The sequence below is a fragment of the Cebus imitator genome, unplaced genomic scaffold (genome assembly GCF_001604975.1).
Source record: "Cebus imitator isolate Cc_AM_T3 unplaced genomic scaffold, Cebus_imitator-1.0 Scaffold149, whole genome shotgun sequence".
In the NCBI taxonomy this organism is placed as follows: domain Eukaryota; kingdom Metazoa; phylum Chordata; class Mammalia; order Primates; family Cebidae; genus Cebus; species Cebus imitator.
The window spans coordinates 3,178,273-3,202,934 of NW_016107464.1; the positions used below are offsets into that span (position 1 = coordinate 3,178,273).

The following is a 24,662-nucleotide window of genomic DNA, read 5'->3' on the forward strand; positions in this document are numbered from 1 at the left end:
TTTTTTTTTTTTTAACAAAAATTATATTTCCAGATGTTTTTCTCACATTTCAACAAACACCTAAAATTCTTGATTGTAAGGAAAGCCTCAAACTGGGAGTCCGAACCCCTGATCTTCTTCTGTCTCTGCCTGTCCCTTCCAGGTTCACTTAGCCTCAGTTTCCCCAAATGGACGCTGGCAAGGTGGGAAACAGACGAGATTGGTTTCCAGCCTTTCTGCCACTAAGGAATAGTTTTCCTTCCCTCCATTTCTACCCAAATGACTCTTCGCTTGCTTAAATTATGAATCCTACCCCATACCTTTTAAAAATGTGCTATGAGGCTTTTTGTGTGTGTGGGCAAACAGACAATTTCCACAAGGCTGATAGGAAAGCTAAAACCAGCCTCCAGCCCCTATTACTGGTTCCAAAAAATATTTTGCTCCAAAAATGGCCCAGCCCCCTCCAGCTTGGAGACCCTCGCATCTCCTGGCACATTCCCAAGGCCTTTGGGAACTCCTTCGCTCAGCCCGAAGCTGACTTACTTTCCTGTGGCCCAGACCTTGGCCTGTCCCTCAGAGCAGCCAGGGGTCCTCCTCGGAAGAAATCACCTCCCCCAGCTCAGCGCTGAGGCCTGAATGTCCCGCAGCTGACTAATGAGACGGAGGGTGAAGGTGTCATACCTTGCTGGGAAGTCGCAGTGCTAGTCCCGACCTGCACTGCCTGCCATCAAATTTTAATGCTTCTGCTGACATATTTATGGAATGCCTCACCAAGTGTTTGCGAGGAGACCAGACAAGATTTACCTCCACAATTACCACCACCACGCTCGGGCTTGGCTGTGTGCTGAGAACTCAGCAGCGCAGAGGCCGCACTTTCCCCTGTGCCCCGAGGAATGCGCTCAATTCTGCGCACCCTTCCTGCCCCCAGCAAGCCAGGCCTGGGGCCAGGGGAGGTGGAGATGAATCAGACACGGTCCCTGCCCACGGAGAGCCCACAGTCTGCGGGAGGGGCGGGCACATACATAAATTACTTGCAACCCTGGGAGGCTGGGGCCAGTGCGCTGGTGCAGGTATGAGAGGCTGGTGGGGCTGAAGCAGGCAAGGGAGAGTTATTTCCCCTAACAGAGTCAGGGTCAAGGAGGACGCCAAAGACCCAAGCTGGGCCACCCAGCTGCTTCGGCTCTCCTGGTCACTCCTCTGCCTGGAAAAGCTCTCAGGGCCTCTCCCTCCCTTCCCCTGCCAGTATCAGGATTTCGGTGGCTCCTCTCCTTCAGCGTCTGCACCCTATATTCATTCCTTTGGGATTCTCTCTCCCAAGGCTGACAGTGGGATGGGCCCCCCACCCATTACCCGGCTCCTTACCCTTCCTCCCTGTGTCCACAAATTCCTGTAAATTTTACTGCGCTGCCAGCAAAGCTGCCACGAGAAGAAGCGGAGGCAGGCAGGAATAAGGCACAGTGCCTGGAGCCAGTGGCTCTCAAGCCTTGCTGCACATTAACAATCATCTGGGAAGCTTTAAACATCCAGATGACCAGGCCATATCCCATACCTGCTCATAAGGAGCTCAGGTGAGAGGGGGCAGATCGTAGTATTTGTTGCAACTTCCAAGGTGACGCCAATGTACAGCAGGTTTGAGAGCGGGGGGCAGCACTCGGTACTCATGTGCAGCATGGAGGAGCAGCCTCCTGCACCCACCCGCAACTCTCTCAGCCAGAATCTGCTCTGTGAGGTGATCCCCACTGATTTGGGTGCAGCTCAGTTCGAGAGGCACTGATCCATGCTAAAGAGCCTCCCCAGCATCCTCAGAGGCAGGCTGGTGTCCAGTCCCCACAGCCTCCAAAATGGGGCCCCTAAGGAGGCTGACTTCTAAGCAGGCAGCCACCATAAGCTGACCACGAGGAAGGGCTGGCTTCTGTGGGGGACTCTAGGCAGGTCACATGGCAGCTGCCACCATTACTCAGTGAGCTTGATAGGGCCATTCCGAGGAGAGAGCTGACTTAGGACAAGACTCATGGCTCCCAAGGCTGGACCAGGAGGCAGGAGCCCAATGCAGTCCTGTGCTCATGAAGAGCTATTTCTTCCAGGAGATCTAGGCTTTCCTATGGATCCCCTGTGACCAGTCCACACACCTGGCTAAGAGGCAGCTCTGCAGGGAGGGAGTCGCGGAGAGGGGAGGGGAGGAGAAGGAGGGAAGATATCTTGGGAGGCCAGGGAAAGAAAAGTGAAGAAACTGCTAAGAGAGCAAATGCAGGGCTCAGTGGGGGAAAGACGTCCTGAGGAGCCGGCCGCAGACAGCGGCATTTTCATCCATCCATTCATCCACCACATATTGACCGAGGGCCTACTAGGTGCCATGCACTGAGGATACAGCCCTGAACAAAGCAGACAACAGTGCCTGCCCTCATGGAGCTTATATTCCAGCGGTACAGACAAAACAATAAACCAGGCAAGTCAAAACGAAGCGTCTGGCATGCTAGAGAATGATGTGTGCTAAACAGAAAACACAAGGCAGGAGACAGAATAAGACATGTTGGGAGGAGGTGGAGTTTTAGAGTGACCAGGACTTTTGAAGAAAGAATGAAGGAAGTGAGAGTTTGCCGTGTGAATATCTGTGGGAAGAGTCCTCCAAGCAGAAGGAACAATGAGTGCGATGGCCCCGAGGCAGGAGTGTGGGTGTGTGTGGGTGGGACAGCCAGGAGGCCTGTGTGGCTGGAGAGGAGGCAGAAGGTGGGGGGAAGAGGAGGCCAAGGAGGGAAGTGGGGTGGGGGAGACAGGTCCTGACTTTGGCGTCTGCTCTGAGTGTGCACAAGAGGGATGCGTCCTGACTCCGATTTTAACGGGCTCGCTGCGGCGCGTTGTTGAGGATAGACTAAAGGAGCAGGCCGGCAGGGGGGAGACCAGGAAAGAGGCTGACCTTCCCACTGACTGGACACCTCTGGCCCTTTCAGGGCCAATGCCACAAGACAGGGAAGGGCCAGGCCACGTGACTATGCAGAGGGTCAGCTGGCCAAAGCCAAGGGCACTCCCTGAGTGGGGCCAGGTGTGTGGGGCCTTCTGGCAGAGGGAGAGCACATTGGATTTTAGTCCCGGCTCTGCATGACCTTGGGTCGGCCCGTTCCTCTCGCTGAGCCTGTCATAAAAGTCGTAAAAATGGGTGCCTACGGGGTTGTGGTGAGGATTCTATGAAAGGATGGGAGTGAAAGCTCTGGGTAAACTGAGGAGGGGTGTGGGTGCGGAGTCCTGTCTGCCACACACCAGGAAGCGGGAGGACGATGCATCCCGATTCTCCACTAGGGGGCGCCTGGGCAACTCTCTCTCCCGCAGCAAGGAACTTCGCAGGCAGCATCCTAGCCTCCCTCATTTCAGAAGTCCCCAGCAGCGCTCTCTGGGGTGGGAACAGATGTGCCCCTGAGCGGTCCTCATGCTGCCTGAGATCCTGTGGTTGGCAGGACATGTTCTCTCCAAAAGGTGTTCGGCACAGCTCCAACAGCAGCAATTTGAGAGGTTGGCACGTGGAGCCCTAACGTTCCATCATTCCATGACCCCCCAGTAAACAAACCAAAAAGAAGATGCAAGGGAAGCCAGGCACAGGGGCTCACACCTGCAATCCCAGCACTTTGGGGGGGCCGAAGTGGGCAGATCATCTGAGGCCAGGAGTTCAAGACCAACCTGAACAACATGCTGAAACCCAATCTCTAGTAAAAACACAAAAATCAGCCGGGTGTGGTGGCGGGCACCTGTAATCACAGCTACTCGGGAGGTTGAGGCACGAGAATCACTTGAACCAAAGAGGTGGAGGTTGCAGTGAGCAGAGATCGCGCCATTGCACTCCCGCCTGGGCAAAAACAGCAAAACTCCTCCTCAAAAACAAAAACAAAAACAAAAACAAGACGGAAGTCCTGGCATGGGGCCTCATCTGCTCAAGAGAAGGAAGGAACAAGAAAAGCAATATGTGAAAGAGATGCCACCCCTGGCTGGGGGCGTTTGGTTTGAAGCAGACAGGTGGGCGGCTTTGGGTTCAGCCCTGCCCAGGTTTGCGTGCCTGTTTCCCATCTCTGTCCACCGGTTCTTTAAAGTGGCTCCTCACATGTTCACTGGGCATCTGCCCTGTGCCACGCTGTGTGCTGGGAGCAGCTGGGTGGTCCTGCGATGCAGCAGAAACCCAGGCTCATGAGCTCCCACCTACTCCCCAAAGAGGCGGGAAACGCGAGGGCTTTGAGCTATTAGGGTGTCTCTCACCTCTTCACCTCTCCATTTATCTGAAGATTCAAAAGGCCCAATAAGATGCCCTTAAAACAGACCAAGGGGGCAGGGCAGGCACGCAGGAAAGAGTAGGTTGTTCACTGCACCAGAGTCATCGGCTGACTGGACAAGTGGGGACTGGGGTCCAGCCTGCTCTCCACACGGTACACCCTACGTCCTGCCCTGCACGCGCCACACCCTACATCCTGCCCTGCACGCGCCACACCCTACGTCCTGCCCTCCACGCGCCACACCCTACGTCCTGCCCTCTACGCGCCACACCCTGCGTCCTGCCCTGCACGCGCCACACCCTGCGTCCTGCCCTGCAGGCGCCACACCCTACGTCCTGCTCTCTACGCGCCACACCCTAAGTCCTGCCGTGGGGCCTCATCTGCTCAAGGAAGGAACAAGGTGGGGACAGCCCAGAGGAAACTTTGAGACAAACCCTATTGCATGACCTCTCCCTCCTGCAGTAGCTGCTTCACAATGCTGTCGGTGATCAGGGGAGGAACAGAAGGATGAATACAATGGATCTGTATTTAGCCTTATGTTCTTCCCCTGATCAACGACAGCAGGTTCTTTTCTTTCAATCCGCCTTTATCTTAGTTTTTTATATTTTAGAGACAGGGTCTCACTCTATCGCCCAAGCTGGAGTGCAGTGGCACCGTCATAGCTCATTGCAGCCTCAAACTCCTGGTCTCACACGAGCCTCCCACCTTGGCCTCCCAAAGTGCTGGGATTACAGGTGTGAGCCACTGTGCCCAGCCTCAACCTATATTTATTTAGTGTCAATCATGTGCCAAGTACTGTGAGAGGCACAAATTATCGGTCAGGTGATGTTATCATGCCTTTCACCCATACGGAAGCCAAGGCCCAGCACAATTCAGGAATATGCTCTGGGGCACACTGCCAGGCAGAGACAGGCTCCAGCTCTCAGGGCCCTGCGTTTTCGCTTGTTAAAAGGGCTCTAGAACCCTTGAGTCTGCTAGGCTCTATCCTGGTACTATCACTTGGGCAAGTTACTTGGTGCAAGCTGATGCCTCCACTTCCTACTCTGAAATGGGACAACATCAACAGCAGCCTGGTGGGGGCGCTGCAAAAAAATAGGCAGGTCGGGAATGAAAGGCAGTTGGTTTGGGGCTGACATATAGAAACGCTCAGTAGGGCCAGGCACAGTGGTTCACGCCTGCAATCCCAGAGCTTTGGGAGGCCAAGGCAGGTGGCTCATGAGGTCAGGAGTTCGAGACCAGCCTGGCCAACACATGGTAAAACCCTGTCCTACTAAAAATACAAAAGTTAGCCAGGTGTGGTGGCATGCACCTGTAGTCCCAGCTACTTAGGAGGGCAGGAGAATCACTTGAATTCGGGAGGCGGAGTTTGCAGTGAGCCGAGATTGCACCACTGCACCCCAGCCTGGGTGACAGAGCTAGACTCCATCTCAAAAAAAAAGAAAAAGAAAAAGAAAACCAAACAAAAACAAGTGCTCAGTAGATGTCAGCTACGGCTGTGAAGCAGGGCCTTCTCCCTCTCACTTATCTTCACAGGAGCCCTGGGAAGAAGACCATAACCATGCAGGCTGAGGTCCAGAGACAGGAAGGTGACTTCCCTGAAAGGCTGGTAAACCTACAGGCAGGACTAAGGCCAAGGGTGCCGACTCCTGGTCCATGCAGCTTCTCAGCCTCCCTAATTCTCCACTAGAGCCTGAGGAGTTCCAGGAGTGGACCTGGACAGAGATGGTCCAGGTATGGGGGAGGGCGAGGAGGCATGTATTAGGTCAGTACTAAAAAACAAAGAGTGGGGAGCAGGGCAGGACTTGAACTTGTTCCTTGTGGATGATCCGGGGGGAGAAGGTTGTCCGGAGTCCTCACGGGGCCACTTTCAGAACCCACCAGCTGTAAGGGTCTCTGTGCCCCAGCCGGACCCTGAGTCAGGAGACCCCAACTCCACCCTCACCTGCCCCCGTCAGCCCAGGCCAGCTAACGCTAGTGGGCTTGAGTGTGGGCTAGCCTCCCGCAGCAGCCCACCTGCCTGCCCGCCTCCTCCAGCCCAGCCAGCATGGTGGCAGGCCCTGCCTGCTCCCCTGGGAGCCCGCCGCCAGGCCTGATGGCGCTGATGGAGGGAGGGAGGCCGCCAAGCTGTCAGTCTGGAGGTGCCCCTCGGAGCCCCTCCTGGCTGGAGCGAGGAGGGTGGGCCGGCGCCGGAGCCGGGCTGTCAGGGCCTTCACAGAGACGAGGCCGGAGAGGCGCTGCCTGACAGCTCGCCCACCGAATTAGGACCATTTGCATGCTAATTTCCAGCGCCGTAACGGGCTGGCAGGCGGGCTGGGGTGTGGAGAGTGTGCAGAGAGAGGCACCGCGGCCTCCCCGCCCGCGTTGGAACAATGCTTGACTGATCTAGCTGCGTTAACGAGCAAATTATGGTAATTTTGTTATTACAAATGCATAGAAATTTCCAAAGCAGGCAGCCATTCAGGGCAGCTCCCTGCTCCTCCCCACTCCTAAATACAGAACCCCCTATTTGCACACACGGCCAGGCACCCATTTCAGACTACGATTTCCAGGGGCTTCCCTTAGTTCTCCCAGGGAGGCCCAGGGTGAGCCCTGCCAGAGCCGAGCACTGCTCAGGGCATCCATCAGGGTCAGCAGCCCTCAGCTCAGCCCATGCCTTGCCCTCTTGTCCCCTCCGTAGTCTCTGCCTAGCCTCTGGGCCTAGCAACCCCGCAGAACCTCCACATGCAAGCTGGTTTCTTTCCATCTGAGAAGGTAGCATGGGTGATTCTCCTAGGTCTTGGGACATTCATTCAGTCATTTCTGTGCCCATTCTTTGAACTAGGCCCAGCACCCAGGAGGGACTCAGGGACTGTTGATGAATGAATGAATGAATGAGTGAAGAAAGGAGGAAGGAAGGGAAGAGAGGAGGGAGGGCAGAGGGAGAGGCTGGGGAGAGAGGGAGAGAAGGAAGAAACAGAGGAAGACCAGAACATATCCCACCAATGGAGACAATCAAGAGAGACCGCACACGGCCAGCACACGGGTGGTGTAATTAATCTAAGACTTCACCAGAGGAGTTTATTTGCCAACCAGTAACCCCTCCTGGTATTTACAATTGTCCACTGTCAAAATCACAATTTGTCCCAGTTTTTCTGGTAGTCTTCTTTTGATTAAAAGCATGTTTTTGTATGCCTACTCTGGAATGCATCCAGACAGGAGCTGTTTCCGAAAAAGTGAGCTCCCAGCTCCCAGCAGCAAAGCGTGGGTCGCTCCAGGAGCAGGGCTGGGCACGAAGGACGGCTCAGCGGTGCCGAGCTGTGAAGTCTGCCCACCCTCGGGCAGGCGGGGTGGGCCTGCGTCCACTCCTGTTCCCACCGGGAACCACTGGCAGTCCTCCTATTTTATGACAGGGATTTCAGGTTTGGGCTGATGTTATTGAAAGGTCAGGAAGCTGCCTCAAATCCACTTTGGAAGTCAGTGGGGAATAAATCGTCAATTATGGAGGAAACCAGCGGTGAGGAAGGTCCGCTCCTGGTGGCTGAAGAAGCCCGGGCGGGCCGGGCCTCACCGGGGAGGGTTCGAGGCAGAGGCCTAAATAGAAGCCAAGACTTCAGAACTTCAGCCGGGGTTGTGGTCAGATTTTTCTGTTTGTCTGATTTTCTAACTGGGTCACGACTTCCAGAGGGAAACTGAACCCAGGAACAGAAAACAATCATTTCTTTGTGTCTGGCTACCTGACTCTGGGTGGGAAGCTGCGGCCCCGGCATGCCTGCAGGTCTCAGGCCAGCCTTGGCCAGCCTGGGGAGCCCACCGTCACCTGGATCCGCTCAGGCGCAGAAGCCTGAGGCCTCTAGAGAAGATGCTTTTGTAGCTGGCCAGGTCCCAGGGCCAGGGAGAGGATCTGGGTTCAGGAAGAGCACCTCAAAAGTTGGGGTGAAGGTGGGGGTCTTGATTTGGGTTGCTGTAGAAGCCAGGGCACCCAGGAACCATCCCCTTTATACCAGTTCTGCAGAAGAATAGGAGACAAAATTGCTTTTTTTTATTGCTTCAGTGAGGAACTGGGGGGTGGGGAAAATAGGGCAGAAAGAGGGCCCCCGGCTTTCCCTCTGACTTGCCATGTGACTTTGAACAAGTCCTTTCCTTGTCCTTATCTGCACAGCCCTGGGTTGATTTTTAAGGTTGAGTCCAGCCCTGTCCATCAGTGATGGATGGAAAAGCAGCTACGGAACACATAAGGGCCTCTCTGGTCCTCTCTGAGGTGGGGGTTAAACGCCCTCACCCCCAGCAGACACAGCTCAATCTACAAAGGGGCTAACAGCCTTCAAAGCTTCTCCTGCAGAGCGGATTTCCCGAAGCCAAAGGCAAGGCCCTCCGCTAGGGCCTCTGTTGAATCAATGTCTTTGCTGCTGCCCCCAGTGGCTGACTCTACCGCCCACAAAAGGTCCTGAATGGGGTGGCAGGTGGGACATGGCTGGTCTCCTGCTTCCCAAGGCTAGATTCTAATTTCTTTACATTCATTTTTCCAAATGTGTCTGGCTCATTCCTGGGGAGTTCTTCTCTTCCCAGGAAGCCCACACCCAAAGTGCTCATGGAAGAGGTGTACATTCACAAAGCTCCAGTGCAAAGTTCTACGGACCATGGGAAACGGCTCCAACCCACTCCCTGGTATACACCTGGTGTCCCTGCTTAGACCTGCTCGTGTCACACCATGAAAGCAATTTCTGAGCTGTAACACAGTGTTTCTTAGAGTCACACTCCAAATTGGCAAAGTCCCTCCTTTATCATCTAGGCTGAACCACTTGCTAGCAACCCACTTAAGCCTCAGTTTTCACCTCTGTAAAATGGGGCTACCATGAGGCTCTGCTACAGTTACACGTGAGAGGGACTCATGAATAGCAAAGCTCTGTCCAGATAGGGGTTCGTCTTCTTAGCATCATTGCGAACAAGACCTCAAGATGGCCACAGCGGTCAGGCACCCTGCCCTGGCAGGACAATGCCCAGGGCATTTTTGACCTGGGATTGCTCTTCAGGCAAAGGACATGGTCTAACACAGTTGTCATTTCATATTTTCCTTTCCAGCTGCTTTCATCTCCCTTCTCTTTTCTACTCCTTCCCTCTTCCTTTCTCTTTCTTTCAGCCCTGGATTTAAGTCTCCCTGTTTCGGGCCCTTTATCTGTGCCCGTTGCACATAGACTCCTTATAAAGAAAATTCATTTGTTCAGGGTCACCGCATGGTTTTTCATTAAAAACAAATTACCCGCATTCAGGGAGGACATCTGGGCTTCGCGGGTCCCATTAATGACTATATTTCCTGCCTCCCCAGCCCGGTTGGGCTCCCCTTGCCTGTCACCCCACGTTCCCGGCCCCGGGAGGACAATGAGAGTGACAGTCAAGTGAAAGGGAAAACATGAGGGATGAGGGCGAGAGGCGAGTCCCCTGAGAGGGGAAGGAGGGAAAAGTGAAAAAAATAAATAACTCAAACAGAGGGTAACAAGGGCCATTGTCTCAGCATCTTCCTGTGAGAAGCCAGAGCAAATATTGGAAGAAGGACAGGGGGCGTTTCAGTGGTGCTCAAGCCCTGTTTAATTATACAGTTGGACCCTAAGCCCTGGACTCTGGAACGGGCAAGATGGGGAGGGGCATGTGCTATATTCCAATAAATTCCACCCACAGCACCTACTGCAGGCCGGGCCAGGATCTCAGAAGAATTCCAGGCAGCCCTGACCTCAGAAGCAGCTGGGAGACGGGGGCACTGGGTCCCTAAGGCAGACCATCGGCAGTGCCCTGCGGGTGCACACAGTCGGGGGGTGAGGGACTGGGGTGGGAGGCTTCCTGTAAGAGAAGACCCCTTTAATCTGGGTCTAAGAGCATATGTCAAACACAGACAGGTGAGGATGGGGAGGAAGAAAGGAGTATACTGGAGTTGCAAGTGTGAGCTCCCTGGCGTCCCAGTGGGATGAGCTCTTCCTGGGCCATAAAAGAACTCAAGTTAGGAAGGCCACCCATGTCCCTGAGGCAGCGCCTTCCCTGGGCCCAGAGCTCATAGATAGTCTCCATTCCCTCTCAGTCTCCATGGACACCAGGGACTCAGAGACCCTAAGTTCCAGGCCCCAAGGTCAGCTGTTCCCTGACTGGCCGTGTACCCCTGGCAAGGCAACCCCACCCCCCCGAAGCCAATCAGCCTGCCTCTGAGATGGATATGCACACTCCAACCTCACAACATGCTTTCAAATGGCAACTGGGGCTAATAGCTGTGTGTCCCTTGACACACTCTAAAGCACCATGCAGGCTGGGGGTGGGGAAGCATGGGGCTTGTTGGTAGAATGAGCTTCCAAGCATGGGTGGTTTGGCCTCGTTTGAGAACACTCTCCTTTTGGAAGGCAGGAGCCAAGCCCTACTGGCTCTCACTGCCCCGGGGGCTTCAGGCACTGTCAGAAGTTCTCTGGATAGCAGTATCCCAGGAGGAGTCACCCTCAGGGTTAGAGACAGCGGTTGGTCCAGATGAAGACTGACAGCTGTCAGGGTCTTGGAGACAGGGCCTGCAGATCCCAGCAAGTCAAAGGGAGTCAAACTCCGACAGCCGCAGTAGACTGGGGCTGGGTTTCAGAAAGACTCCAGTATGTACAGAGCAAAGCACATGTCTGTCTCCATTGTCCCTGCCCCGCCTGAAACACTCAGCTCCTCCCTCCTCACTCTACCTCCCACTGGCTAACATATGTTTCTCTCTCAACAACAAACCTGAAAATTGTCTCTTCCTAGATTCCTCCCATGCCCTAAGGGCAGAAACACGGATGACTTGGAAAGCTTTAGCTGCGCCCCTATTCTTTGATGTGTTTTCTCAATCTTAGCAAAACTCTCTGCAAAAGCACCTTTAGACATGCCTCCCACCCAGCCCTGCCATACAGAGATTCCGAACCTCTCTATGCTTGACATCCCCAGTCTAAGCTGGATCCCCCTTCTCTGTGTTCCCAGAGACCCTGGGCTTGCCTGTTACTACAACTGGCCCCCATAGCCTCTCACAGGTTTGCCTGACAAGCGTCATGGCTTTTGATCTTGTGTCCTTAGACTAATGCTCAGCACATATAGATGCTCAATAAACATTGGATGGGAGAAGGAAAGGAAGGAAGCCATAGTAGATGGATGGATAAATGGATGGATGGATGGATAGACAGAAAAATGGTTGGACAAATGGAAGGATGGATGGATGGATAAATGAATGGATGGCCACTGCAACCTGATCAGCTCAAGGCCCCACAATTATTTATTATTTTCAATATGTTTCAACAGGAAATGTTCAATACATTTCAACAGGCTCTCTCCCAAGTCCCTTCTTCTAGGACACGGAGGCCCCTCTCCACTCTACCCCACAGCACATCATGCATTAAATGCACTATAGTAATGATGCTTTTCACTCTAACAATGCAAAAATCTTATTTTTATAATTTTGCTCATGAAATTATTTGGTCACAAGTAATCTAATTGATGAGTAGCTACGATTTCTCAGCCATTGAGGCACAAACTGAGAAATTCTTGCAAACCAACAAAATCTAATCTAAAAATGGTTTTTAAATGTAATGAAATTTTTACAAGCCCTAAATTTAATAGTTAGTGAAGTTAACATAATGTTACAATTTGTAAACATTTTAATATAACATTTGTTAATGTCAGTTTTCTAGTTTCCTATTTTAGTTTTAGAGGTGAAAGGAGCTTTGTTTGAGCCTCAGATTGTTGTAGATTCCTAAAAAGCTCTTGAGACTTTAGCCCAGGTCCTCTCCAGGGCCCTGCACTCCCATTTAGGATGCTGTGGGAAGTCCTGGCTGGGACACCAACCTCCTCTTCCAGGAGCTCAAGCCTGGTAGGGGTGGAGACGCACTTGTAAATAATGTGATAAAAAGTCAAAGAAAAAGGAAGGATTGTGTTGGTCCCCAAGCCTCAAAGGGCCAGACTGCCACTGTCCAGTGGATGAAGGGGCTGGTCTGAGCCCTGGACACTCCTGCATCTGGTGCCCTCACAGCAGGGGCTGCCCGGTCCAGGCTCCTCCGAGAGCGTCAGCGTTTCCTTCCCATCCCACCTCCAGGTAAGCCAGCCCCAAAGTACTTTCTCCTTGTTTTCCCCCAACTAAGACTCAACCACAAAACAGAGGGAATTGCCACCGGCCCTCTTGGCAGGTCTTTTGGCAAGCAGTGCTACTACTGGGAGGTGCCCCTAGCAGCATGGCTTAAACCCCAGGCCTGGTGTCAGGCTGCTGTGCCACCTGCTATGTGGCAGTGGCTGAGGATGGCTCCTGCTGCCACTCAGCCAGGCCTGTGTGTTCCTGGGCTGCAGTCCTCCTCCAGTCCTTGGAGTTTATCTCCTGGGTTCATGTCCACTCTGTCTCTGCTCAGAATCTGTCTTGGCCATCAGGGCTTAGGATAAGAAGGTCCAAGGTTCAGCAAGGCTACCATCCTCAGAATGCCTTCACTTTGGGCTGTGTACCTCCAGGCTCCTCTCTGCACTAACGGGGAACCCCCAACCTCTCAGGGCTGGGAGAACCTCCAAGTCCTCCAGGCCCACCCTGACCCTTCCTCAGCCACCCAATGCTTCAGTTTCTTCTAAAGAAAATTCTGATAGCATTCCCCTTCATCTCCTAAAAAGTCATCATGGTCCAGTTGTTCTGTTTGTTGTCTGTTTTTAAGAAACACCATTAGTAAAAGGACATCAGGAAGAAATGGTAAGTCAGGATTCCAAACACATGTTCTCACATACTCATGACCGGGTTGGTGCTGTTGGATCTGGGTCCTGCCAACCACCATCAGAAGGAGCTGGAAACTGGGGAAATCTAACAAGTAGACTCAGCCCAGAGCAGCACGGAAGCAGATGAAGCTGCCCCCAGGCCCTGGCTCTGAGCTCCCCCAGCAATGCACGCTTCCCAGGCGGGCCCTCGAGCACCGGCTTTGGACAGGGTATTCTCCCAGCTGAGACTCTGCTTCTCACCGGTTCTTGCAATGGGGTCATGGGAAATAAGAACGTTTCTGGGCACCTGCTGAGCCTGGGATATTCTCTCGCCTCATCTCCATGCTCCCAAAAGGGACACTTTGCTTTCAAAGATGGAACAAATGATGGTGATCTTTACTACCACTCTCTCACCCTAAGGTTGCAGATTCTGGTCTGTGAGCTCTCCTCCCAGGAGCACAGGCCCTGAATACCAGTCCTGCCCCACCCCAGCAGTTTCTGGGGCCTTCTCGATGGAGACATGGGAGCAGTATGTAAGGTTAGTGAGTCTTCAGGCTCCCCTCCTTCAGTCCAGCCCTTGGAAGTGATTACCAGATTACACATGACATCCCAGGGCCACTGACTTATCATTCACAGCCCCAGATCTGAAGGGAACTTGGAAGCATTTGCTGCTCGCTTAGAACAGAGGGCTCAGGGAGCCCTCCAGTCTGGCCAGGAGCTGACATCAGCAGGCATAAACATCACTGACTTAGAAACCTCGAAAGGCAGGAGCAGAAAGCCCCCGGGGTGCATCCAGCCCAGCCTCCCCAGGCCTTGCCTCCTGCTTTAAGAGAGAGCAGGAAGTCCCAAGGTCATGTCCCAAGATCATGTTGTGAGTATCTGGCAGCTAGAATCAGAACCCAGGTCTCCTAAATTCAAGTAGGACCTTCATGTCCCCAGAATCCTTTCCATCTCTGAGGCTTTTGTAATTCTTTTCTTCCCAAATGCAGACAAGAGCTGAGAAAGCCTACATGTGGTATCAGTTTCTCCTAACTCCCAGCGTCACTTCAATGCAGGGTTTCTGGAGCTTCAGTCACATAGGCTGTCCAGATCACATCACTCCAGACCTCGTCCCCTACCCTGTGAGGGCACAGATAGCTCTGGCTCTCAGACTGGTGTCCACATCCGCCTGGGCAGAGCCTGCCCTCTGCAAGGGGCAGCCAGGGCTGAGTGTGGGTTTTACTGGGGCCCCCTCCTCCCTAGGTCCAGCCTTCCCATCCAGCTCATCTTCCCACCAGCCCCACAAAGCTTTGGTCACTCCCAGCTCCCTCCCTGATGCCCATGTTCTCTGGTCCCCTTGGGGCTTCTCACGCACTCATTCCTTACCCAACAATATCCCTCCAGCTTCACAGACTGGCAAACCCACTCTGCAAGGTCTTCTTCAAACGACCTCCTCCGAGAGTCTTCCCTGATTTCTCCCACTCCCCCGCATTGCCTCAGCAGACTCAGCAGCCCTCACCTGCATTTCCCTAATGCTAACAGATTCCTAGGTCTTAGCTCTTAACCTAGCACATCTGGATTCTCTTCTATCCATCTCCCCAACTAGACTGTGAGCTCCCTGAGGGCAGGGGCTGTGTCGGCAACTCCACCCCTAGCCAAGAATTGGCAGCCATGTTCTCTCAGGAAATATTTGGCGAATGAATGAATGAACAAATGAATGGCCACCTGCATTTCATCCTGGCTGTGTCTGGAAAATCCCCAGGGTCAAGTCTATATTCCTGGTGTGGCAGAGCAATTGGAGGCCACTAGAGGGCAGCAAAGAGTCAGGAACGAGCAACAGGTATGCGCCCCAGAGCCCAGGCCCAGGGTGGCAAAGGGACAGTGTGCCCAGGCCAGAGAGCTACCAGGAGCCCCAGCAAGAAGCTTAGAAAGAAAGTCAGAATTCCCCTTCATCGTGGGAAGTTAGTGCAGAGAACAAAGCCTGTTCATTCCCTGAGCAAATGCTCCCTGAGCCTGGGGCTTAGGCCATGGAAGTACTTGGGTAGCACTGGTCCTATCTCCATCTGATGCTCAAGTCCCCTCCACCAAGTTCTCACCAGTGTCTGCTGGACTCTCCCAAGTCTTCCCATTCCAATGTCTTCAGTCCTTGGACTGAAGGAAAGGTTCTGATGCAAGGCTGGAAAGGGTGGCCCTTGAATCCCGTTCACGAGTCCCGGCCATGCCTGTGGAACTGGGCAGGATATATTGTCCCCGGGTTCACATGCTGAACCAGACTCAGAGAGTGGAAATGACATATCAGATGGCACAGAGTGTCCCTGCTGAGCTGGGCCAGGACCCTGCCTGGTATTGCGGCCCCCACCCCTAAACACGCATGCTTTGCATAGGGCAGGCCTGTCAGGCAGGCAAGACGCAGAATCAGGGGTGGTCTTGCCAGACCGCAAAAGAAACCTTCTCCTCCCCGCTCCAGAACCTCAGTACCCTTTCTACCTCACACAAGCAGTGTCTCCATGACTGCACAACCGTCATTTCAGCCAGCAACAAGGCAAGCTCCGAGAGCTCACAGAGCTCGTCTGTGGTCACACTGCTAATAATGGTGAAGCGCCATTCTTGCCGAAGCACACTTCGCTTCTCTTGGGGCATCTCCACATCTGTCTGGACTGGGTCTCACTCCGTGCTCTTGGCCTGCTTTACCACCTGTCTGCAGAAGACCTCACCTGCATGTCTATGTGGCTTCCAAAAGTTGCCAAGCTCTGATCCTAATCTTGCTGGCCATCAGCCTCCACTCAACTGGCTCCCCTCCCTGCCAATCTCACTTGCCTGGCCTGGGCTGACTGGGCTGGACTCCCACCCCTGGGAACCCACACTAGCCACTAGGCTTAACCTTCTGCCCCACCCCAAAGCCCCCACCCTCCCTCCAGAAAGCCAAGCACACAAGGTTCCCAGCCCAGCTCCAGGGCCACCTTTGCCAGAACACCTTTCTCAGCTGCACCAACCACCGCTGCCTCTGTTTGCTCCAGACCCACTGCATTTGGAGACTGCCTCGACTCCTACTTGGCAGAGCTCTTGTTTGTGGCTGGATTATTCTCTAACTGGCTCTCCCATTGAGCCATGGGCTCCAGGGGGGATGGGCTCTGCTGGAGAGCTCTTGATCTGAGCTTCAGGCATGCTTGTGAGGTTCTCCGTTAACTGCCCTATCCAGCCCAGGCCCCTGTGTAAACAATAACAGCAATAATAATGAACACTTACGTGCCACTCCATATGTGCCAGTCAGAATTCTAAGAGTTTTCATGTATATGACACCACTTAATGCTCACATGTATTAACATTATCCCCATGTTATACATGAGGAGGAGACCAGGGCCCTGAGGAATTATGTCACTTGCCCCAAGTCACACAGGCAGCAAGAAGCAGGACTGTGACTCAGAACAAGCTCAGGTCCATGCTCTTAACCACCCAGCCTTCCCCTGCTTCCCCAGGTGATGGCCGCTCGAACAGCGCTACCACTCCCAGCCCTGGGTCAGCCCCAGCCTCCTAGGTTGTATCACCCCAGCCCCAGACTTGGGGCCACACAAACCTGGCGGAGCTCTCCTTGGCAGCTCAGCTTAAAGTTCCCCATTTTAATTTCAGCTACTGTGTCCTGAGTGCTACTAGGTGCTAGGCACTGTGCTGGGAACTAAGGACACAGCAGTGAACAAGACAGACACAGCCTTGATTATGCACAGCTCTTACATATCATACAGGGAAGCCAGAGAGGAATGAGCAAACCACATGCTAAAAGACTTTGGCTGGGCTTAGTGCTGCACACAAAAACAGCAGGAAGCTCTGGGAGAGGAATGATGGGGTTCCTGGTTCAGGAGGTGTGTGGCAGGCAGATTAGTGGTCCCCCACCAAAAATGTCCACATCGTAAGCCCTAGAACCCATGACTATGTCAGGTTACATGGCAGAGGGGAATTAGGTTGCAGATGAAATGAAATGTGCTAATCAGCTGTCCTGAAGATGGGTAGATTATCCTAGATATCCAGATGCGTCCAAGGGAACCATAGAGTTATCTAAACAATGAGGGAGGAGGGGCAGCCGGACAAAGACTCAGCCCAACATCACGAGTTTCAACAAGGAAGGAAGGGGCCAAAAGCCAAGGAATGTGGGCAGCAACAAGCTAGGACAAGAAAGCAAACCATTCCTTCCTAGCACCTCCAGAAGGAACAAGCCCTGCAAACACCTTGACTTTAGCCCTGTGAGACCTACTTCCAGAATCGGAGGGTGAGAAGTGTCTGTTGTTTTAAGTCACTCATCACAGCAGCAACGGGAAACTCATATATATTTGGTCACTGGAAAAGGCCTCTCTACGGAGGGGAAACCCAGATAGGTGAAACTGGACCAGGCAAGCTGGGCAGAGGGCAGAGAGGAGCTGAGCCTCTAGGCACAGGATCTTGTGGGTGCTGAGGTGGGAAGGAGCAGGTGCCTCTCACTCCTTCTGTGGCCCCTGTGCCTGCCTGGCCCACTTCTCCTCTGCCCCCAGGCCCCCACTGCACCCTGCACCCTCACCTTCTTCTTCTTTAAGAAAATAAAAGCCATCAGTTTAGTGAATGCCTCCACTGAAAGGCATCTAGAAAAGATGTCCATCAGTCGATGGCAAGTAGAGTGCCCAGGACCACGGGGGCCCGCCTAGCGCCTTTGTGCACATTGTTCTGGCAGGTCATGTGGGATGGGGCACCCACCACTTCCTCAAAGATAGAGCCTTGTTTCTCAGACTCACTAAGCCAAAGGGGGGCGAACTCCCCTTCCTCTTTCCTCTAGCCCAGAATTTGTAAGAATTCCAAATGCCATGTTGATATCTGTTAGGTTGCAAAATATCTTCAGGCAGGAATCAGCTAGTTACACTGATCAAGACACTATAAAATCTTTCGTGCAAAATTTTCAGCATTTTCTGGAACTTGGTAGAAATAAAATTTGAAAACTGTTTCCTTTCTAAGCTGATAGAGGATGCTTTCTTCAACATAATTGCTCAGCAAAGGGCAATGCAGAGTTTACAGGGCTGCAGAGTTTACTGAATCTGCAAACCCTACAGAAGACCAGGAAGCTATGTTTTGCAGACATGGGGATGCGCTGGAGGCAGAAGGGGCAGACAACACTCTGATGACAAAATCGGAACATGAGTCCAAGCTAACAGGCTGACATTTAATACGGAAAAATGTGACGCCCACTTTTTCAGGCCCCAAAGTGCAGCTGTGGAAGCATAGCCCGGAGGCAGGTGTGCCTTCCTCTGTGTGTCCTCCAAGCACATTTACAATAAAAGACTTCACTTAGAAATGAAGTGGTGGCCGGGTGCAGTGGCTCACACCTGTAATTCCAGCACTTTGGGAGGCTGAGGCAGGAGGATCGCTTGAGCTCAGGAGTTGGAGACCAGCCTGGACAACATGGCAAAACCGGTCTCTACAAAAAATACAAAAATTAGAGGGCGTGTTGGCGGGCACCTGTAGTCCCAGCTACTCAGGAGGCTGAGGTGAGAGGTTCACCTGAGCTCAAGAAGTCAAGGCTGCAGTGAGCCAAGATCACGCCACTGCATTCCAGCCTGGGTGACAGCCAGAGTGAGACCCTGCCTCAAAAAAAGAAAAGAAAAGAAAAAGAAGTGAAAGTAGCGGCGGCTAAATGTTTTCTAAAGCCTATAGTGGGAAAAACGCCCCAAAGATTTTGGGTTTCCCTCTAGATTGCACCATCAGCCCACCAGAGGCCAGGAGGGAGTGAAACGGACCTCATCACAAAACAGACCATTGCAGCGCAGCAGCCTCAGAGAGACAAACGCGAGAGACACAGATATCCCGGAGCCTTGCTCCGCTTCTTCCTCCAAACATGCCAACAGGCCTTCGGGGTCAATGAATGGCATCATCGCCTTCAGCACCGTCACAATTCAATGAATGCCTCCTGGATTCACATGCCCAAGAGGTTATGAATCAGAGTCTGAACAAACACTAAGTGGAAGTTCTCCAGCGGGCTGTGGTATATTCACATCCTACTCCCTGGAGCCTGATACGGGAAAGCTCCTTATATGTAACCCTTGAATGTGACTCCCTGTGAAAGGAACAAAGGGTCTTTGCAGATGTGATTGATTAAGGATCTTGCGATGGGGAGATCATACCAGATCCTCCAGGTAGGACCTAAATGCGTACGTATCCTTATGAGAGAGAAGAGGCAGATTTGACACACAGAGTAGATGGAGCAGGGAAACACTGAAAGCTCCTGCCCTGGAGCAATGCGGCTGCAGCCAGGGAATGCCAGGAAACTCAAAAGCTGGAGAGGAAGGAACAGCTCTTTCCCCAGGGCCTCCAGAGGGAGCACGGCCCTGCCGACACCTTGATTTTAGCCCAGTGATACTGACTTCAGATTCCTGTGCTCCAGAACTGTAAAAGAACACAGTTCTGCGGTTTTAAGCCACCAGGTTTTGGGGAATTTTTTACAGTAGCCACAGGAAACTAACACACAGGTCAGTATAATTTCCCTGGCCTTCTTCCCTTAGCCAACATTTTCAAAGAGGACTTGATATGTGTCCTCTTTGTGAATGTTGGCTAAGGGAGGAAGGCCATGAAAGGTGCAGAGACTGATAAGGTCCCAGTGAGAGTGATGGGTGTAGCATAACTGACTACCTTCACCACGCTGGGCCATGTGATGCGGCAGAGCCAGGCACAGGCATCTTCCACCAGAGGGGGCCATCTGGGAAGCTTTCTCTGAGCGGGGAGGTTTGCGCTCAGTCCTGAAGGGTAAAGCTGGATTCTGACAGGTGAAGGTGGGAAGCCATTCAAGAATGATGAAGGAACTGATGGGTGGGAGTCCAAGGTGTGCTGGGCACCAGAGAGTGGTCAGGGATGGGGAGGCTGGGAGAAGAGACCAGAAAGGCAAGTTGAGGCCAACCAGGTTGAGGGCCCCTGCCCTGCCGAAAGGTGGGCTCTCTCTGTTCTGTGGGACAGTGTTGGGGCAACGTCTGCAAAAACAGTGTGCACAGGCCACCCAATAAACAGATTTGGAAATTTTGTTGGAAACAAGAGTCCCAAAGACCTGACCCTGTTTGGCCATTCAGAAGCAGGAACTAAGGGCTGTGTGGCTGAGCTTGGAATCCCAGCCCTGATGCCAGGCCTGGCACTACATAAGTGCTGGGGAATGTAAGAGAAGAGACAGCAAGGAAGCTAGGGCAAGGGGAAAAGATGGCGGAAGGGGAGGCAGAGATGCGGAAGGAAAGAATGTAGGGAGAGAGGGAAGGAAGAGTCACAGGCTCCTGGGCCGCGGCTCCTCTGCCGAAGCACTTGTTTTCCTCCCTCCACACTGTGTACCCTCCTCTGTGCCCAAGGATAGAGTCCCATGGGTCCCCGGGGTTGCCCCTGTCCAGCTGCTGTCAGGCTGGCAAGGCTGTGCCCTGCTTAGGCCTATGATTCTTGCTGCTCCATTAATGGGCAAGGAGTCACCATCAGTTCCCACTGGAGGCTCTGCCAGGCCTGCACCCATGTGTGTCTTGAGCCTGGTAAAGAGGGATGGGGGAATCCTGGGGGTCAGCAGACAGGCTCTATTTGGATAAACTTGGCAAAGTTCAGCTGCTTCTCTGAACTCAGCCCCTGGGGTTTCCAGTGGGGAGCTGACGACCAGCCCCGTAGCCTCAGCTTCACCACTGACTTGCTCTCAGAACAGGTTCCAGGCCTGTCCCTGCCCCTCTGCCATCACAGATGAGCTGGAGTTGACTGATTCAGAGAGCACACCCAGGAAGCCCAGTGCAGAGGAAGAAGTGCTGCCCGGGTGTGGGGAGTGCTGGGAGGGAGGTAGAAGGGGCCAAAGACCAGGGTTCAAGTCCTCCACCTGCAAGCTGCATAGCCCCCAGAAATTCCCTGGCTTCTCCAGGTCTTCTCTGGTCCTTTTGGAAAACAGGGATTACTCTCCTGACCCTGCCCGCCTTGTGGGGCTGTTGCATCATGGGACTCAGGGGAAGTCTGTGTTCTCTAAGGCCCTACATAAACATGATAGGCCATTCATGGACACAGCTTGAGATCCATCTCCCAAGTGTACCAGGACTTGCTAAAGGTTGGAAAATGAGGAGCCAGGGTGGGGGGCAAGGGTAAGGGTGGTGTGTGTCCCACCACTTCTGATCTGCCATGGGTCCATCCTTGCAGCAGAAAAGACCAAGGTTTTGCAGGTGGAACGTGGCAGGTCTCCCCTGCATTGGCAAGGCCCAGGACAAGAGTACACACGGAGGCCATTTCCCATGTGTCTCATAGTTAAAAATCATCAATCAAGCTAGCAAACTGTTAAATGAAATATGCTCCATCCTCCTACCTTGTTAAATACATCTTCGAAACAACCTGGAAGGCTAGGATCAAATGTAGAATTCTGGCCTCCTTGGTGATCTGTGCCAGGACATGGCTGTGGGGGGGAGCCCTCCTGGCTAGGATCCATCCTGCTGAGCTCTCCATGCCGGGCTCCTCATCACCACATGGGGCCTTGCACACCCATGTGTGGATACCCAGCCCTCGCATCCACCTCCGTCTACACTCCTGACAGAGACCCAGCCCTCAGGTCCAGGGGTGCACACACCAGTGACATGGACTGGCTTTAGGAGGATGGCCCTGGGGAAGAGGCTTGGGCCTATTTGGGTAAGACTCCAGCATGAGCTAGTAAGAGGGGTGTGGGCATGTCCCCTTGGCCCTGCAGGCTCTCCTCAGTGTACAGGAGAGGGGGCACGGCTTCAGTAGGTCTGGAGTGGGGCCCTCTGAGGGGTGGCTCCTTTATTTATTTATTTATTTATTTATTTATTTATTCCTTTACTATTATTGCTATCTTTTGAGACAGAGTCTTGCTCTGTCACCCACGCTGGAGTGCAGTGGCATGATCTCAGTTCACTGTAACCTCTGCTTTCCGGGTTCCAACAATTCTTGTGCCTTAGCCTCCCAAGTAGCTGGGATTACAGGCGTGTGCCACCATGCCCAGCTTATTTGTGTGTGTGTGTGTGTGTGTGTGTGTGTGTATTTTTTAGTAGAGACAGGGTTTTGCCATGTTGGCCAGGCTGGTCTTGAACTCCTGGCCCAAGTGATCTGCCCACCTCCACCTCTCATGGTGCCGGGATTACAGGCATGAGCCACTGTGCCCAGCCTAAGTACCCAGAGAGAGTCAAGAGTGTGTGTTAGGAGGAGATACAGCCCTTGGAGCCCAGGCCCTGAAGCCAGCTGTGTGGCCCCTGCAAATGACTCTACCTAAGAGACAGCATGGTGGCTAGAGTTAATAATAACACATTGCATATTTCCAACAGCTAGAAGAGAGGTTTTTAATAGTTCTCACTACAAAGAAATGATAAATATTTGAGGTGATGGGTATGTGAATTAGCCTGATTTGATCATTCCAACAATGTATACACTGTCGAAACACCACACTGTGCCCCACAGATACACTGAATTATTCGTCTATTAAAAATTAAATTAAATAAAAATTTTTAGAAATAATTTTTTAAAGGAGACAATGCTAACTCATAAAAGAAATGTAACAACATCCAATGGAGGCCTGATTTTCCCCTGATTTTTAGAAACACCTTTCAGAAAAGAATACTTTGGGTATTTTTGCTATGGGAATGCCCTTAACACCCAGGCAGCCAGCCCTGCTCTCCCCACACCACCCCATAACGCAAGGAAATGTGGTGGCCTCCAAGTGTCTTAAAACTGACACCTAACTGGCCAGGAGCGATCAGGTTCCGGTGGCCACAGGGTGTTCCGTTTAGAATCAAGTGACAACTCCACCATCCAATATCCCCAACCCCAAGGAGTAAGGCCATCAAGAGCACCCCAGAGCCTTCTGCTTGCTCATGTCACACGACTGTGTGGGAGAGAGAGGGTGGGGGCCGGGAGGGAGGGAAGCTTGGGGAGAAGGCCTGTTCCACACTGGCGGGGTGACCTGCAGCCAGCCCCTGCACCCTCTTTGTTCAGACTCCCCGTGTGGCCAGGGAGGCGCTGTTTGAGTGACAGTCAAAGACCCTCCCCCCCGCCCCCCCCCCCCCCCCCCCCCCCCCCCCCCCCCCCCCCCCCCCCCCCCCCGTGTCCTCCCCAGTATGGCTGCTGGCTGGTCCAGGGCCCACTGCAGGCCCAGCTGCAGAGAGCGCAGACCTCTGCCTGATTTATTCAGGTCTGCTTCTCAGAAGCGTAGAGGTCACCCAGGCTGTTTGGGGGGATGCCCCCCCACCGAAACTCCGTCCGCTGCCTGCTGCGGAGACGCCGACAGTGCAAACTCACCAGGCACCATCCCTGTCAGCGTCGGTGCTGAGTAGCTGCCCTGTCCAGCGGGGGGAACATGTGGAGGGTACCCGGGGAGGGTCGTGCTCGCCAAGTCACGGCCTGAGGAATCAAAGCAACAAATCACAGGGTGAGCATCTCTGCGGCCAGCCGCTCATGTCCACAGCTCCCTGCACGCTTCTGCACATTTGTCACGTTTGGACGCTGAACGGCAATGTGCCCCCAGCTCCCCCCTGTCGCTCACATGCACTCTCACAAACACACATACACACACAACCACACACACACACAAATACACACACATGTACACACATCTCCAGCCACCCTGGCTCCACTCAGCAAGAACAGAGTCAGAGCTGTGGCCTGTCCCTGGGAAATCGGAACCTCCTGCTTGGGGAGGTGGGGCAGTGCAGGTGCCAACACACTCCAGCCAGCTCTCCCTACTCTACTCCCCAAGAATGCCTGGGACCGCTCCACCTCCACACTGTTGCTTCTGCTACATCCTCTGCACAAAGTCCCCCTCCTCCAACTGCACACAGCCTGCCACCACCTGCCTTCAAAGACCACCTCAAATGCCTCCTTCCTCCTCTCCTCAGTAGCCCCCCATAGTGAAGAGGGGGCATATCTGCCTCAAACCCTATAGAACCATATCTGGTCTAGTACTGAATTCTTCCTCTTTTGGCATAGAGCTGTTTCTTCATTCAGCGAAGATACAGGAAGCACCTCCTAGTACCAAACACTGTTCTGGCACTGGGAGATGGAGGTTAAGGCCTCGGCCCTCAAGGCCTGCACACTCCCATGGGTGAGTGTCCAGCTTTTTGCAGGCCACTGTGCATCTGACCATGAGTCCAGAGTGTCCACGTGTCTCTCAGCTGGGACACTGTCACCATTGCTGATTGGTTCCATCGTGCAGAAGAAAATTCAATTGCAGTTTTGATGGGTATGCATGTTGGGGTAGAGGCCAGGAATACATAAGGGGGTGCTGCCAAATCTGCCTCCTGAAAGATGGAGGGCATTATCCCAGTAGAAGGCTGCCTAGTACAAATGCTCACACCCTGCCTGGCTGCCTGCGTTGGATAAGACGATGCTAAGAGGGAGGGGACTTGCCCAAGGATACTCGGCAGACCTGAGGCAAGGCTGGGACTGAGAGTCAGTCTCCCGCCTCCTGGGAGTGGATCCTTCCTTCAGTAGGGGGTTGCTCTCTGGCTCATTTCTGAACCCCAACAGTTTCTGCTGCTGTTACATACACATGCTTTAAAACCTTGATCCTTAGGGCAAAGGTTTAGAAGATCAGTGCCTCACCAAAGCACTCAACTCAAGAAGCCAGATAAAAACCAATAAAATGAACCCAGGAAAAGAAGGAGGAAGGAATCAACAAAATAAAAACAGAAAAGAATGAATTAGGGGCAGGTGCAGTGGTTCACACCTGTAATCTCAGCACTTTGAAAGGCTGAGGTCAGGAGTTCAAGGCCAGCCTGGCTAACACAGTGAAATTCTGTCTCTACT

The 24,662-nt window shown here is 53.1% G+C and overlaps 1 protein-coding gene across 4 annotated transcripts in view; it reads right to left on the reverse strand.

Annotated features, from left to right (window-relative positions):
* PAX5 (paired box 5) overlaps positions 1–24,662 on the reverse strand; it is a 196,863-nt gene that overhangs the window by 26,554 nt on the left and 145,647 nt on the right. For all 4 annotated transcript variants that reach the window (XM_017543193.2, XM_017543191.2, XM_017543192.2 and 1 more), the window contains one exon: positions 23,157–23,258. In XM_017543193.2, the coding sequence (XP_017398682.1) occupies positions 23,157–23,258 (102 nt within the window). The remainder of the gene's footprint in view (positions 1–23,156; positions 23,259–24,662) is intronic.